The following is a 17,145-nucleotide window of genomic DNA, read 5'->3' on the forward strand; positions in this document are numbered from 1 at the left end:
ATTAAGGCCCATGTGTGTGTGTCCATCAATCCCACACGGGAAAGCTCTGCAGCCGCCGCCAACAATCCCAGGGAGCAATCCGCTGCTGCAATCTCCTATTATAGCAGCAGCCGGTTGGAGAGGAGGAAGATGGGAGTGAAAGAGGGAGGTACGGTTCCTCCCCTTCCTGTGCCTTATGGCATTTTTTTCTTTCACTGGGTTGAGGGAGGCTGTAGTCAGGGAGATCAAACATCAGATCTTTGATTACAGATGTCGGGGAGTTGGTGTGAAAACAAAACTCCCGTGTTTCTTTAACGTAAACTGATGAAAAGCCATGGAGATACTAAAACACACAGAGCTGCAAAATTGATCAAAAGACTTTTGACTTTTTGCCATTTCATTTTATATCACCAAAAGTATTTGGCCACCTGTTATAACTGCTTTGCTAAGTAACGTCCTATTTCTAATCCATAATGAGATGTTGGTCCACCCAACTACAACAGCTTCAATTCTTCTGGGAAGACGGTCCACATTGTTTTGGAGTGTGTTTATAAGAATCTTTGACCATTCAGAGACTGATGCTGGACGAGGAGGCCTGGCTCTTGGTCTCCGCTCTAATTCATCCCAACAGTGTTCAGGAATCTGAGCAGGCCAGCCAAGGTCATCCACACCCAACTCACTCATCCATGTCATTATGGACGTTGCTTTGTGAGCAGATGAACAGCCATGTTGGAAGAGGAAGTAGCCATCTTCAAACTGTTCCCAAAAAGTAGGGAGCATGGAGTTCTCCAATATCTGTTGGTATGCTGAATATTTAGGCTTCCTTTCATTAGGAACTAAGGGCCAAGCCCACAAGGCTGGCCTCTCTGGAAGAGCGATGTCTTGAAGGGGACACAGACAACAAGAGGAAGAAGGTACTCTTGTGAGATGAGACCAAAACTGAACTTTTTGGTCCTAAATGCAAAATACTAAGCAGGGTGGAAAACTAACATAACACATGGTGGTAACAGCCTCGTCCTGGGAGGACATCCTTCTTTAGTAGGGACGGAAAAGCTGGTCAGGGCAGATTGGAGGATGGATGGAGCAAAATACTGGTTAGTCCTGAAAGAAAAACTATTAGACATGAGACTGGCAGGGGTGTATTTACTTTCTGGCAGGACAACAACAATTAATATACAGCCAGAACTACAATGAATTCTGTATATGCTAACATTTCCCAGTCAAAGTCCAGACCTAAGTCTAATGGAAAATCTAAGACAGGGCATGAAAATCAATGTTAAGCAAAGCTCTCCATCAAATCTGACCGAGTTTGAACTGTTTTGCCAAGAACGAAAGGCATAATTTCAGTCATAACTGTGTGGTGTGAATCATTTTGCCAAGCAGTGTCCATTTGTCTTAGCTTTAACCAGCTTTGCTGCCATGCTGTAGGTTGTGACTGAAGCCCACTTGTTCAAAGCCCCTCTGGTCCCCGTCATGTCTGTTCAGTCAGAAGGACTGGACCGTGATGCTTTGGGCTATTTATGTTTCCAAACTTCAACCCTCACCCACCCTTCACCCATCGACACGTCTTCAGAAAATGCCGTTTTTTTCCCCCCCCACACCCTCTCAGCTGTGTGTCAACCCGCAGAACCTTCTGACTGACTTCCCCAGTTTACTCACAGTTAGCTGTCCCAGCTAACCGCCAACATTGCTGTCCAGATTTATAAATAGTTTAGAGGCTGTTTGTTTCATCCGTCTGACACTCGACACCGAAGGATCTCACAGACCCACATGCTAAACTCAAGCCCTTATTCCGTGGCCCCATGGTGGACAATCTCTGCGGGATCGCTCCTCTATTTCTGTCTGGTCTCCTGTCCTGAGTTCCTCTGCCTGCTGCTGGTCAGATCCTCGGAGATCTCACAGTGGATCCCAAAGCAGATTTGAATTATTCTTATTGGGAAGACCCAGGATCTCCCAGAGAGTGGCTGTGTGAGCTTACAGGCCAGCATTAGATCAGCAAGGCCTTCTTTTGGAGAGAGGGAGTTACTAAACAATCACCAAAAGTATGGACTTTAAACCTGGAAGGTAAGATTATGAGATTGTTGTGATATTCATATACAAAATAATAATAATAAGCTAATAACTACATCAGAGAAATGTCGAATTGAGCTAAATTTGAATTACAGGAAAGTTAGTAAATGCAAATTCACACAAAAGCTGTAAAAAAATAGAAACACCGTTAAGCTCAACCTTCTTCAGATTGAAGTTTATTTCAACCTCGCTGCCATTTAAAAGCTTTCAGTCCATTCTGAAGTGACAGCTACGAAGCTGATACAGTCGTCCGTCGGAGCGGAGCTGAAATTTACTCCTCTTTGGTGTCAGGTTTTAGAGCTGCAAGCCCGTCACTGGACAGAAATAAACCTGCCGCATGCAAGAATGAAAAGAAATCCTCTTGACAGTTAGAGAGGAGATTATTGCTGCATAAAAAACACTCACAGTAAGGAAAGTTTCCATAGCTGTGGTTGATTTTAACTCAGAATTTACAAAGTGTATTGATTCCGTTTCCAGCAATCGGAATCGGCCGCCAGTAAAAGGGCAGTATCACTGTTTGGACTGTTTACTTAATATAACGTTAGCAGTAACGAGCTCCATCAAAAGACAATTATTAGACCACATTTTTGAATGTTTGGTGCTGACCTAGCATGTGTGAAGATGTGCATGAAGTGAACTGCCTCCAGATCAGAGAATATTAATGATTCACACTGGATATTCTAAGCAAGGTGACGTCTTCTTGGCAGTCACTCATTTAAGCAGATGATGCACATGATAATACTAAGTTACCTCAACATATGTTAATATTTGGTCCAAAATTCATAAGCGATGTCTTAAAGGCTTCAGCTAGAAGCAAATATTAACTAATGATATGTTAGCCAATCTTTGTAAATATAGGTGAGTGCAAATTGTAAGGCCAGTGAAGTAATGTGTGTATAGTCAGCTTCTAGGTTATAAATGATCTAAGATAAGCAAGAAAAACTCGCTAAGCTCACCAAATCTCCAGCCTTGTAGTGTCTATTTAGTATTTGCACACCAAGACAGTGATTTAATCGTCAAAGAACAGTAAACCTGCTTCATTTTGTAATAAAAAAATTTATGACACTATTAAAGGTCACATGAAACATGCTTGATTTTTATTAACTTTATCTGCAGTTAATTATTTAGTCTTCCCTCTGAAGCCTAAAATTAGAAGTACTTCTGGTACAGGATATTTCATTTTCCACCTGCTGCTCTCTCTATAATAAAGCAAACGACTTTTCCAAAATTAGTTTTATGTAGGCCATAAGTTACTGTTACCAAACATATGTTTTTGCTACTCTTGTTGCCGATCTTGTTGTGAATTAAAACTTTCATGCTGCCCAGACCTTAAATTACTGCCAAATCTGCATCAATATCTGTCTTTAGATGCAATGTGAACTTGCATGTGCGTGTGTGCGTGTGTGCGCTCTGTTAAACCTGCACTGGTGCATCTTGATCGCCCAAAATAACGCACGTGAGTCTGTCTTTTCTGAGCCTAGCAACAGGGTGGCTTTCTTCACAACATGTCCCCCGAAGGTCATGGTGATTGAGTGAAAGGATTTACAGAGCTGTTTTCAGAACCACATACAGTACATTGCTGCTTAGTCCAAAGGGGGGAAAAAACAGCACTTATCAGATTATCACAACCGAAACATCACAACGAAAGAGCTGAAACAATCTCACAAGCCAAGGCATGAAGTGACTTTAAAAGGTGTTAATCAGACTTGAACTCTGACACATTTTTGTCACATTAGACCAGAGCAAAGTAGTGCATAATGGTAAAGTTTGAGTAAAAAGGATAAATGTTTAAACCGTTTTCAAAAAAAGGGGAATCTGAAAAGTGTGGCTTGCATTTGTATTCAGCCCCCCTTGTAGGACTACCTTTTGCTGCCATTACAGCTTTGATATATGTCTTTACCTTTGCTATCTGCTGAAATGCAGACAGGTTAGACAGCATATGTGAACAATTATTTCCAAATTTTACCACAGGTTTTCCTTTTGGCATTGGCCTAGAATTTGACTAGGCCTTTCTAGTGCACATATATATCCTTTGACCTACACCATCCCATTGTTGCTCTGGCTGCATGACTTAAATGTGAACCTCTGCTCTATAGTCTCAAGGGTTTTGAAGCCTCTGGCTGGTTTGCTTCCTGATAAAGAATGAAGAACTGCATGATGCTGGCACCATCATGTTTAACAGAGGGCACAGTGTGTTCAGGGTGATTTGCAGTCTTAGCTTTTTGATGGTTTTAAAACATAACTCTGCTTTAAAGCTATCAAAATCTCAAAAGCTGCATATCCTGCAGCCTTCACAACTCAGCTATATTTATACTGAGAATAATTTACACAGAGGGGGTCCCAGTTTACAAACAAGGTGACTTTTCGGGGCACATGGACGCAGTGAATTGAATTTGATTTAGAGGAATAACTGTTAAGGGAAATTAATAGAAATGCACACACTTCAGATTTCCATTGGTAAAAAAAAGAGGTATCATTTTCGTTTCAATTCTCAATTATGTTTATTTTTGTGCTGGTCTGTCACATAAAATCCAAATAAATACATAAATACAAGTTTGTTGTGGTTATGAGACAAAATGTGTAAAACTCAAGAGGTGTGTATGATTTTAAAAGGCACTGTATTTCAAGTTTTGCATTAAGCTGAAAACACACCTTTCTCCCAAATCAAAGCTTTATTCTTTTAAAAGGTGTCGGCGGTTGTAGTATCGGGTCCGAGCTGATTGTCTTTTCTTTTTTCTTCTTCTTCCAGGAAAGCAGTAGATTCAAGGATTATATGTGCAAAGCCAAACTAAAGCAGACAATGCCTTTGGATCAAATCCTGAACAGAGGCCCCAAACCCCGGGTGCAGCAGCTCTACCAACACAAACAGAGTCAAACTTTAAGGTCAATACTTGCATGAATGACTGAACCACTGAAATCCAAGTTTTTTATCTGTAACTTTGCATCATGACCTCGGTTGAGAAGCGCCGCTCAAGCCGGAGGAGCAGTGGGCACAGGAAGCACAGCGATGGAGGCTTCAGTGACACGTCGAGTGGAGGCTCCTTCCTGGATGAGACTGATCGGGAGGTCAGCAATCTGACAGACAGAGCGTTCAGAAGCCTTTGCATCGGAGACGAGGCTGTTTATAATGACTCTGACCTCAGTTGGTCTTCGCCGAGCGCCCAGTCAGACAGACAGCTGGCCTTTTGCAGAGACAGCGAGGAGAGAGAAAGGGAGGACCGAAAGAGAGCTGCGCAGGAAGATTTCAACCTCAGGGTGCAGCGATATGAGCAGGACTGGATCACTGGAGGGACGTACGGAGCAGCGATCCACAGAGATCAGCAGTGGGGGGCGTATGGGGAAAGGACACAGGGGACGGTTTCTGCCACATTCCAGCACTCCTTAGTGGAAACCTCGCAGCTGGACACGTCTCTGAGAGAGAAGGAGCTGTCCTTCCTCAGCAACGGCACCACAGAGTTGAGTTCGCAGCAACGCAGAAGCCACTCGAGAGTTTCTTCTCTCATCCGGGCTTACGGACCTGACGGACACAGAGACGGAGGGGGAACGGCCGATAAGATAAGAGAGCGGGATGGTGGGACAAGTTGGGACAAATCAGCCCTCATGAGTATTCAGAGAGAACTTTCTGAATTTTCATACCAGCAAAACTTTAACAGCCATCATTTCCATCCTGCCGGGCCATTTTCATGTCAGGACGCCAACTTCTATTCCTCTGAATCGCAAACACTGGCGCAAATATCTCACGGATTTATGAGGTCGTCACATATTAAACACAGCATGTCCTCACAGGCCAACTGCAGCTCCAACTTCTTTATTCACAGTGAGTTCAGTCCCTTCAAGTTATGGAGGGATTATAACAGGTTTCCCTTCCAGCAAGCCCAGGCCTCAGGCTTCATGCATTACTCAGAGTTTCCTAAATGGTACCGGACGCCAATGTACAATGAACCTTCTCTTGAAAATCAAGCGCACAGTCATCAACGAGATGCCAGAAACCCGAGGAACTACCAGGGACAGCCGGTTCCTCTCACGGCTCCTCGCTCCGTCTCTACTTCCTCTCAGGTGCAGAGAGCTTCAGCTGTGGAGAAACGGTGTGAGTCGGAGCTGGCCGTCCATCATCCGCACAGGAAGTGGACACAGAACCTGGGGACTAACAAACTCCCTTCCCATCGACCATCAACTGCATCACCCTCAACTGAGATGTCTCGCCGCGTCAGAGACACCATCAGCTCCGTCAAAGCTCTGCAGCAGAAGGTTAAAATGATGTCAGAGCAAGATTTGACTAACGAACAAGGAGTGTTTGGCAGGAATGAAAGTTGGGTTCACTCAAGCAACAATGCATTGTCATTGGAGACTAATTGCGTCAGGAGTAACACAGCAAATCCCTTTAGAGCCGGTCAGGAGCTCACCCCTTCAGTCCACCAACATCAGGACGCAGAGACGTCCCGTTTACATCAGCATGAAGTTTCCCCTCAACCTGTGGAGCATGCGCCGGTGCGAGCTGAAAGCCGCGGAGCGACTCCAGACATCAGGAGGTCCAGCTACAGAGCCCGAGCCACGAGCCTTCTTTTCAACCTGAAAGACAACAGAAAAAGAGTGAAAAGCACCTACAGTCCAACCAAATTCAAAGGCTTGGATACGCCGGAGAAGACCCAACAGTCGTCTGTCCAGGAGCCGCCAGAAGCTGCATTTACTGATTCAGATGTTCAGGGTCTCCAGCCAGAAGCCCCCAGAAGGACAAATGCTGCTGTAAACCAGTATCAACCCCCTGGACCATCAATTACACCGCAGACTTCTCACCCTGTCAGAATGAACACAGCTCAGTATCCAGAAAACACTGCAAGCTCATACAATGCAGCTCCGATGGGTCACGGCTCTAGATTCAGTGGCTTCGAGCCTTCACATTACACCAACAATCAGCGGGTGGGAAATGGGCAGCATCCCGATAAAACTCTAGCATCAATTACGCCCTATAGGCAAGATATTCATAGATCTGAAGACAAAGTTCAGCAGCCTTACGCAGCTGTGGACACAGCGAGGTTGAACGTTGACAACAATCAGCACAGACAACATCTAATGGGCAAAGCAAATACAGCGTCAGTTTTTAATGAAACTACGGGAAGGGTGTTGACGAAGTTGGACACACATGAGCAGGTCCAAGAAAACAAATACGATTACAAAAATGTGTCCACGCAGGATAGCTGGAGACAAGTAAACAGCCAAGATCCAGAAAACACACATCTCAAAATAAACATTTCCCCATTGAAACAGGAGAACGCGTCTTTAATAGAAAGCTCAAAGCAGCAAAACATGCATGGTGGAAAGAGGGAACATGTAAAAGATGTCAATTTAATGCAGAATTATAACAGATTTACCGATCAACATGGCAGAGGACAACAAGATCTTTATTTTACATCAGATAAACCCATAACCATGATAAAAACCGGTCCAATCAAGCAAAATATACCAGTTCTAAATGAGAAAATACAAAATAAGACCCAGTTCGAAAAGAAAAATCCAACAATTATCCCCGGCAATGCATCCACCGTCACAATGACAAATCAGGTAAAGGACGCACAGAATGTAGACAGCAAAGGTGAACAGGTCCTGACATCACACAAGAAAACACAATATCCACAAGCAGAGCTGGCCAAAACCCAGCAGAAGTCCAACCCAGAGCCATCAAAAGCGGAATCAGCTGGGTTTATTTTAGCAGGGCAAACTGGGTTCGAAACTGTCAAAACGCAAGAGTCCAAATCAGAACCGACAGAGCTGCAAAATATAGGACAAGTCAAAGAAAGTCATATAATTAAAGCGGGGGAGGGAAAAGATCAACATAAAGAAAAGTTAGGAGACAAATGTTTTCAGACAGAAAACGAGAAGCAGATAAAGGCTGAAAAAGAAAGGGCCCAGAAACTGACCGACGAGCCAATAAATGTCACAGAGAAAGTCCCTAAGAAGCCCAAAACAGAACAAGCTGAAGCGGAGAAGCTAAAAGAGGAATGCATAAAAACCAAACTGGCAAAGACTGAGACGCCTGAGCGGGTCAGTATAAACCAAGTTAAACATGAACAGGCCAACGGCCTGCAAGCTGAGGAAAAACAGCGGCGCACAGAAACAGCTGAAGGAGAGGCAGAGAAAATCAAGACTGAAAAGGTTAAAGCAGAAAAGATCGGAGGCGAAAAAAGAGAGCAGATGAAAGAGTCAGAAACCAAAGCAAGAGACACAAAGAGAATGGAAGTGGAAGTGTTGGAGATCAGAGCAGACCACATGAAAGTGGAGGATGTCAGAGAGGCTAGGGATGAGAAAGACCCAAGTCCTGCTCGTCAAAAATATTTAGAGAAGGCTTCATCATCTACAGGAGCAGAAAAGGCAAAGCTGGAAGAAAACCTGGAGAAAAAGGAACCCAAGCAATCAAAAACAGAAAACCTGCTGTCAGCTAAACTCTCAGCTAAGGTTGCAGCAACGCAGCAGGTCAGACAGGAACCAGACCGAGTCGAGCAGGTTAAGACGGAGCTAGCTAAAGCCAGAGCAGAGTTGGCCAGAATAAAGGAGAAAATGAGAGGAGAGCAAAAAGAAAAAGTGAGAAACATTCTTTTTAGTAAAGAGGAAGCTACGTGGAAGAGCATCGATCCTATAGATACAAATACAGGTAGAAATGTAGGCAGCATAAACCAGAGCCACCCAGCTGAAATGCAAACCCATGCGGTCACTGATGATTATCAACGGCTCAGGGAAAAATATGGTTTCACTCAGGCGGCATCAGCAAACAGCACCAAAGCGTCAGTCACAGAAAATGTTCCCTCAAATGATCTCAACGATACTGCAGTAGGGACAGGAAATAAATCGATTGAAGAGCCATGTCTCAAGGACTTATTTTTGACATCGGGCACAGACGATAAGGTGGGAGTTAGAGGCTTTAAAGGCAGCGAGGAGAAAGGCAGTCCATGTGATCACAATAAGTCATTAAATGAACCACAGTTTTCTGGCTCTCATTGTCTCCACACAAATCCCTATGATAAAGCAAACAGAGAAAACGTAGCAAAGAAAGGGAAGGACAACAGTGGTCAGAGAACTGATGTTATTAAAGACACAGCTTCACTGCAAAAGGACTCTGTCACGGTCAAACAGGAAAGAAAGTCAAATGATCAACGTTTCAGCACAGGAAAAGACACTCCCCCTACTGCTTTACCTCAAAAGGCGAAAGCTCAAACTAAGCAGGAGATACTGACTTCCAAAATAAAAGCTCACGCAGAAAAAGAGATTTCTGCAATAAAAGAAAAGGGATTTGCTTTACCAGAAGGTTTTATAGGCAAAGGCTCCACCAAGCAGTTCACATGTGGTCAGAGCGTTAATGTCCGGCAGAGGCCTTCTTCACAGGAAGTGCCTAAAAGTGCCAATAAAATCACACCAAAGCATCAGGTGGAGCCTCCAGGAGCAGAAAAAGAAGCAGCGGAGTGTGCTTCATCTCTGAGCTCTGAAACAGTGAGCGGTCATGCCGCAGAAAAACCTACAAAAACAATTCAACCATCAGGTGCCAGTGTGAGCAGGACAATGCAAACAGAATCCGAGATCACGTCAATATCGCAACAAAAAGAGGCAAACCCTCCAGAAACATCTGCAAAACAGAACTGGGATGTGCAACAAGTAGCCAACGATGAAGCTCTCAGCAAAACAAGAGACCTTACACAAGATACAAGTACCTCTAAACCAGTGACCACAGAGGAAACTGAAACTAAGGAAGCAGCTCGTAAAGACTCAGGACTTGTGGATTGTGTAAATCAGAAAGAACCCCCTGTAACAGACGACACCGTGCAGATTATGGGGATCATGGTAACTGTAGTGGAAAGAAAGCCGACAGTGAGCAATGTTCCCCAGAATAGCAATGCTGAAAATCAAACCACTGCAGCAGAAAGAGAGTGCAATAAATCAGATTCAGGTCAAGAAGAGGTCTTAGTGAAGGCAAATGACTCAAAACAGAGTCAGTCTATGGTGAAGGAAGATGAGGCCGCTCTTGGTAAGGATACTTCTTCACAGAACCTGCAGGAAGCTTTAACCTGGGAGGCATTGAACAGAGAGACGACAGCAGAAATGGCAGATCTCCAGCTCAACAGTTGCACCGTTAACACAGAGCTACGACGGATGAGACAACCAGAAGCGACAGCTCTATCTGATAGTGATGAAATGTTGGCCCAAACTCAACCGGTTCTCCACCAAACAGTCGCAATTCAAGAAGAAACAAAGGATGTCACTATCAAAACGCCAATGAAAGATTGGTCCAAAAGCTTTGGACAAACAGAGGGAGGAGATGAAGAAAATCAACAGAAAGTGCAAAAGCCCCCGGCGAATGAAATATCTCGTGAGAAAGTCAACAAAGCTGAAAATGATCTGCTAGTAAAAGATGATATGAAAACAGGTAAAGATTTTTCTAAAAGCAGCAGCAAGGACGGGCATTGTGCTCCATACCCAGAACATAACATCTGCCCCTCTACCTTACCAAGCTCACTGAGCAAAGGTGGTGTTCCCAATAATTTAGCCGTGAATGAAACCAGGCATGTGTCTCAAAACCTGCAGTCCACTGAAACACACACCGAAGGAAATGGTCAAGAAGCTACGAGTGTCCATATTGACAACATTGCCATCAGAGCTGAGCCAGTTGGAGATAAAAAAGATCATGTGGAAATGGTGGAACATCGTGACTTAAAAACTAGCCCATCCAATATGGAGTCTCCCTATGAACAGCAACAAGCTGCAGCATCTAGCAGTGAAGGAAAAGCAACGAGTTCAACTAATGGACATTGTTCTGAAAACTTGATTCAAGCAAACACTGAGCAAAACAGGAAAGACAGTCTGGAGGAGAAATTAGCTGTACAGTATGTGTTATCCAGTGTACGGAAACTGTCTGACTCGTTGAAGGCGATTGATAAACAGAACAACACAAACGCAGCCAGGGAACCTGCTGTCGCCGAGGACAAGAAATCTGAACCTGGCACACAGCTGGTGGAAGCAGAATACTTTCAAGTACAAGGGCTAGCAGAGACGAATGACGCGTCTCATGGCAGTATGGAAGCTGGAAATGATTCAAAGGCAGAGGATGTTCTGAAGGTATTACCAAGCAAGACAGTTATCGGCAACAGACTGCACAAGGAAGAAAAAAGTGACGCCTTTGTGTTCACTGTGGATCCAAGTGAAAGAATAGCAGATCTGTCAAGTTTAACAAATATTCAGGGTGAGAACTTGACAAGGAAACATTTGGAGACTGAAGATAATACGGTTGCTCCAAAACAGAGTGGCGGTTTCATGGATAGTTGGAATAATAACAAAAAAGGGGAGTCAGGTCAATCTAATCCCAGCAGAAAACACAATGAGGAAAACCAGTGTGACTCCTCAACAATGGAAAGAGAGCACTCAAGTGATCAACACTTAAAAAACACACATTTGGCTAAAGAAAGGGCTGAAGTTAAACCAAAACTGAAAGAACGAACGTCTGCAATACCTGAGATCTCAGCCCTTGCGGACTACGCCAGATTAAAGGTGATTGTTTCAGAGGATAAAGAAGTGCCGCAGGTTCATCAATTCCCTCCGAATAAAAAGGAAGGGTTCTTCCCGCTAATCCAAACACGTCACAGCAGATGTCCTGTGTTTACTGATGACCCACAAGACCCCTCTGTGAAAACTCGAAGCGTGCCAAATAAGACAGAGATAAGTGCCACAGCTTCTAAAGAGCCCAAATCCCTAGTATTTCCTATCATGGAGAAGGAACACCAAAGAACTGGGATGTTCAAACTGGCAGACAAAGAAAGGCAAGAGAAAATGAATGCCAAAATGAAAATATGTTTGTTAGACAAAAACGAAAGTCAAACAGATACAAACAATTTATCCAAAGCTAAGACAGAACTATTTGCTCAAGCATCAGAGGGGCAGCAAATGAGGCTTGTAGAAGTAGAGCAACAGAGAGAAGCTGCACGTGAGGAGCAGCAGAGAAGAGAATCAGAGGAGCAGCAAAAGAGAGCTGTACAAATGACGCTATCAGGGAGGCTTGCAGAAGAAGAGCAAAGACCACAAGATGCTCTCAACGAACAGCAAACAAGAGAAGCAGAGAAGCAACAAAGGAGGGCTTCACAATTGGCGATACAAGGGAGGATTGCTGAAGATCAGCAGAGGAAATTTGCACATGCTGAACATCAGAGAAGAGCAGCAGAGGAGCAGCAAAGGAGGCTCGCAGAAGAAGAGCGGCAGAGGAAAGCTGCAGATGCTGAACAACAGAGAAGAGCAGCAGAGGAGCAGCAAAGGAGGCTTGCAGAAGAAGAACAGCAGAGGAAAGCTGCTCACGCTGAACATCAGAGAAGAGCAGCAGAGGAGCAGCAAAGGAGGCTTGCAGAAGAAGAGCGGCAGAGGAAAGCTGCAGAGGCTGAACATCAGAGAAGAGCAGCAGAGGAGCAGCAAAGGAGGCACGCAGAAGAAGAACAGCAGAGGAAAGCTGCACATGCTGAACAACGGAGAAGAGAAGCAGGGGAGCAGCAAAGGAGGCTCGCAGAAGAAGAGCAGCAGAGGAAAGCTGCACATGCTGAACATCAGAGAAGAGCAGTAGAGGAGCAGCAAAGGAGGCTTGCAGAAGAAGAACAGCAGAGGAAAGCTGTGCAAGCTGAACATCAGAGAAGAGCAGCAGAGGAGCAGCAAAGGAGGCTTGCAGAAGAAGAACAGCAGAGAAAAGCTGCAGATGCTGAACAACAGAGAAGAGCAGCAGAGGAGCAGCAAAGGAGGCTTGCAGAAGAAGAGCGACAGAGGAAAGCTGCACATGCTGAACAACAGAGAAAAGCAGCAGAGGAGCAGCAAAGGAGGCTCGCAGAAGAAGAGCAGCAGAGGAAAGCTGCACATGCTGAACGACAGAGAAGAGCAGTAGAGGAGCAGCAAAGGAGGCTTGCAGAAGAAGAACAGCAGAGGAAAGCTGCAGAGGCTGAACATCAGAGAAGAGCAGCAGAGGAGCAGCAAAGGAGGCTCGCAGAAGAAGAGCAGCAGAGGAAAGCTGCACATGCTGAACATCAGAGAAAAGCAGCAGAGGAGCAGCAAAGGAGGCTCGCAGAAGAAGAGCAGCAGAGGAAAGCTGCACATGCTGAACGACAGAGAAGAGCAGTAGAGGAGCAGCAAAGGAGGCTTGCAGAAGAAGAACAGCAGAGGAAAGCTGCAGAGGCTGAACATCAGAGAAGAGCAGCAGAGGAGCAGCAAAGGAGGCTCGCAGAAGAAGAACAGCAGAGGAAAGCTGCAGAGGCTGAACGACAGAGAAGAGCAGTAGAGGAGCAGCAAAGGAGGCTTGCAGAAGAAGAGCAGCAGAGGAAAGCTGCAGATGCTGAACGACAGAGAAGAGCAGCAGAGGAGCAGCAAAGGAGGCTCGCAGAAGAAGAACAGCAGAGGAAAGCTGCAAAAGAATCACAGCAGAGAAGAGAGATAGAGGAGCAGCAAAGAAGGGCTGCACATATTGAGCTACAAAGGCAGCTTGCAGCAGAACATCAAAGAAGACAAGATGCACATGAGGAACAACAAAGAAAAACAGAGGAGCATGAAAGGACAATTGCACAGTTGGAGCAACAAATGAGTATTTCAGAAGTAAAACAACAGAGAAGAGCAGCAGAGGAGCAGCAGAGGAGGTTCAAGGAAGGGCCACAAGTGAAGAAGAGTGCACATGAAGAGTGGGAGAGAACTATACAAGAGAAACAAAGAGAAGCAGAGCAGCAGCAATGTACAGCATTGCAAAATGATCAACAGAGGAAAGCAACCGAAGAAAAACAAAGAAGAGCGTCACAACTGCAACAGAGAGAAGCACACGAACAGCAAATGATGATTGTCCACGAGGAGAAGCAAAGAAGAGAAGCAGAGGAGCATCAATGGAGAGTTGCTCAGAAGAACCAGCAAAAGATACTTTCACCGGAAGAACAACAAAGAAGAGAATTAGATGAGCAGGAAAGAAAAGGTGCACACGACGAGCAACAGAGGAAAGCTGCACAAGGAAAGCAGCAAAGCATAACATCTCTGCGTGGAGAGCAAAGGCAAGTTAAACATGTCAAAGAGCAGACAGTTGCACCTATTCAAAAAGAAACAAAGGGAAGACTAAGAGAAGATATAAATGTTGCTCTCAGTCCAGAGAAGGAAAGCATCAAACAAATCGATCTTAACAAAGATAACAACATGCAGGATCAGGCTGAAGATCCCGTGAATGAAAGGCCTATGGGAGAGGACAAAACTACGTCACAGAAAAGGTTAGAAAGTGAAAACATGGCTGCTGAAGAGGAGAAAGTCATGAGAGAACAGAGGGTAGAAAGGCATGTCAAACATGAGAGTGTTGAAGCACAAGAGACATTAACTACTAATGATCGTCAAGCTAAAAAGGCAGAAGGTGACGAACGGTTAGCATCTCTCAAAGAAAAAGCAAGATACCTTGAGATGGAGATGGAAAACAGAGCAGCACAGAGGACAGATGCCCTCCAGTATTATGCAATCACTTCAACCAGCAGAGAAAGGAAACCCAGAGAAAGACAGCTGTCCTCCCCTTTACAGCCACTACAACAGAATAAAAAAGTCACGGAGTTGGAATCACCCAACGACTCTTTGTTCCCCACCAGACCTCACAGATCTCCTGCGGCTGCATCCCCAGCTCCATCTCTGCCTCGTTCAAACACCTCCTCTCCTGCATTAGGAGTCAAGCCCTTAATGTTCAGAGTGAAGGATAACACCATGAGAGGTTCCTCTTTCACAAAGTCAGTCAAGCCACGTTTCCATAGGAACTTTGGAGAGGATTTCTCGACGCTGGGAGGGGGATCAGATAAAACGGAAGAAGACCAGGACATGATTAGACGGAATGCAGGGACCCCATTAAATCGCTTTTCTGCAATCAGCGAGTCAGCGGCTTTCTTCTCACCATCTTCATCACAAGACTACTCAAACTCTCTCACTCACCTGAGACCCTATTCAAGGAGAAGCATGGTGATGGACGACGACGAGTCCCGCTCCATCATCAGCAACATGTCAGAGGATGTGGAGAGCTTTGCGACCAGCGCAGCAGACCTGACCGATCTGCACGGCCAGTTTGACCTGGACAGACCCGAGTCGGCCTGCAGCTTCAGCAGCGATGCGTCTCGCTCTCTGGGCAAACCTCCGGTCGTTCCGCCGAAAAGTGAGAAAGCCTTGCGCAGAGCCCAACGGTTAACCTCTCGAAGGATGAGGAAAGAGCTTTCCAAGGCTGCAGCACCAGGCTCCGCGGGAGTTGGGAAAGAAGCCGCCGGTTTTCCTTCTTCGTCATCCGCCTCTGACGAGGTACGCTCCACCAACCACCATGCTGTGGCTTCCCCTCATTTTTCTCCGCCTGTTACCTTTGCTCTTGCGCCAGCTCCTGGATCTAGCTTGCCTTCTTCTCATACAAATCCCAAACCCTCTCATTGCTCCTTCCATGCTTCCCCTCATGCCACCGGCCCCATCTCGATTCCCAGCCCCTCGCCTCATGCCGGCTCTGCTGTGTCCCTTCATGCTTCCGGCCCTGCTTCCAAACACGCCGCCCTTCAAACCGTTGCTCACGTATCCTCTTCTCCCACTCTCCATCATGTCCACCCCCCGGCCCCTCCAGTGACACAGTACCACGTAGAGTCGACCAGCTATCCCCAGTCCTATCCACTGACGCAGCGCAAGGTTCTGCAAGATCTGGGATCCGGTCAGTACTTTGTGGTGGACGTACCTGTTCAAGTAAAAACGAAGACTTTCTTTGACCCGGAGACAGGGAAATATGTTCAGCTGAACGTGCGTCAGACCGCTCCGAGCATTTCTCAACCTCCGCTTCAGCAAGCGTACCAACAGCCTCAAGTGCCACCCCAAATGCCCCTCGCTTCTGTCGCCTCCGTTGCCAGCAAGCCTTTTAGGTTTTATCAAGGCTACCACGATTCTTCCCAGCACTACCAGACAGCGGTTGTCAACCCTGCGCCGCCGAGCAGCTCAGCAGTCCCGGCAACTCCGCACCAAAACCCACAGACGTCCAGGGAGGCCCACAGCTACGGGAACCCGGTTCCCGGAGTAGATCAGAACTCCGAGGGGCGTCGCTACAGTCCAGAGAAGGCGCCATACATGGACACAGTTAGTGACGTCACCAAAACTCACAACTTGGTAAACAGCGTGCAGGAGATAAGCGACCCTTTCCTCGACTGTGACACGGACAGCCAGCTTGGTAGAAGTTCAGTTTGTGAAAACGAACGCTCGGCTAACTCGGAGTATCAACCCCGTGACATTATAGCCATAAGTGAACTGGAAGATTTCATGGAGGTGTCTGACTGGTGAGAGCAAAAAACCAACGTAGACTTTTAAAGAAAGTATTTGCTGAGATTATAACTCCGGAAACCTAAAAATGTTTAGATAATGACGTTTGAACAACTCTTCAAATGAAATAAATCTTGTTTTTGACCTAAGATGTCACCGGGACGTGCTCTTAAACTGCTGCTGGTGCCTTTTTTCAGAGATCAACTGTTCTATTCTATATTTCTATTCTATATTTATTGCTACCATTCCATGTGACTTTGAATGTCAGAAGCTAAGATATGTCTCCTGTGTTAACAGTATCATCTGTATCTCATTTCTTCATATGGTGAACACACCTCACATAAACAAACTGCAAACTCCCCCGTTATAATGTTATAAAGCGCGTTGGTTCTTGTAAGAAAACACATTTACATTTGCATTATGAGCAACGAATGGCCTGCCTCACTTTTCCGTTTGTGAAAGCCTTGCAATGCATGAAATATTAACTCTTTGAAGGTTTTCAAATGGTATACAGCACAGCTTGTCTATGCAGCAGGTGTCGAAATGAACGTGGCGACAAGGCAGTGATGAGATTGATGAGCTACTGTTGTTAAATATGTACAGTAGTCTATTTTTGTAACATGGATGTTTCTCGGAGTGCTTTTGTGTTGCTGTGATTGTAGCATGACACGGACCGTTTCAGACAACAACAAACACCCTTCACACAGATATTTTGCCATCAGGTGATTGTCTTTTTTTTTCTTCTGAAGACTTAAAATAAAAAAAAAAAGATTTTTGAAAGATTTCAGCAATAGGTTGATTTTGTTT

The 17,145-nt window shown here is 45.4% G+C and overlaps 1 protein-coding gene across 3 annotated transcripts; it reads left to right on the forward strand.

The window, feature by feature from the left end:
- The first annotated feature begins 1,604 nt into the window (after positions 1–1,604).
- LOC110366468 (titin) lies at positions 1,605–17,125 on the forward strand. Of its 3 annotated transcripts, none has more exons than XM_036126572.1 (3): positions 1,605–2,043; positions 4,799–12,338; positions 12,417–17,125. In XM_036126572.1, exons 2-3 carry the CDS (start codon positions 4,996–4,998, stop codon positions 16,357–16,359), a joined length of 11,286 nt encoding a protein of 3,761 aa, XP_035982465.1. In that variant the 5' UTR covers positions 1,605–2,043; positions 4,799–4,995; the 3' UTR covers positions 16,360–17,125. The 3 variants fall into 3 exon arrangements, with proteins under 3 accessions (XP_035982465.1, XP_035982466.1, XP_035982464.1); XM_036126573.1 differs by having other exon boundaries at positions 1,606–2,043; positions 4,799–12,806; positions 12,963–17,125; XM_036126571.1 differs by having other exon boundaries at positions 1,607–2,043; positions 4,799–17,125.
- The last annotated feature ends 20 nt before the right edge of the window (positions 17,126–17,145 follow it).

The sequence above is a fragment of the Fundulus heteroclitus genome, chromosome 22 (genome assembly GCF_011125445.2).
Source record: "Fundulus heteroclitus isolate FHET01 chromosome 22, MU-UCD_Fhet_4.1, whole genome shotgun sequence".
NCBI classification, from domain to species: domain Eukaryota; kingdom Metazoa; phylum Chordata; class Actinopteri; order Cyprinodontiformes; family Fundulidae; genus Fundulus; species Fundulus heteroclitus.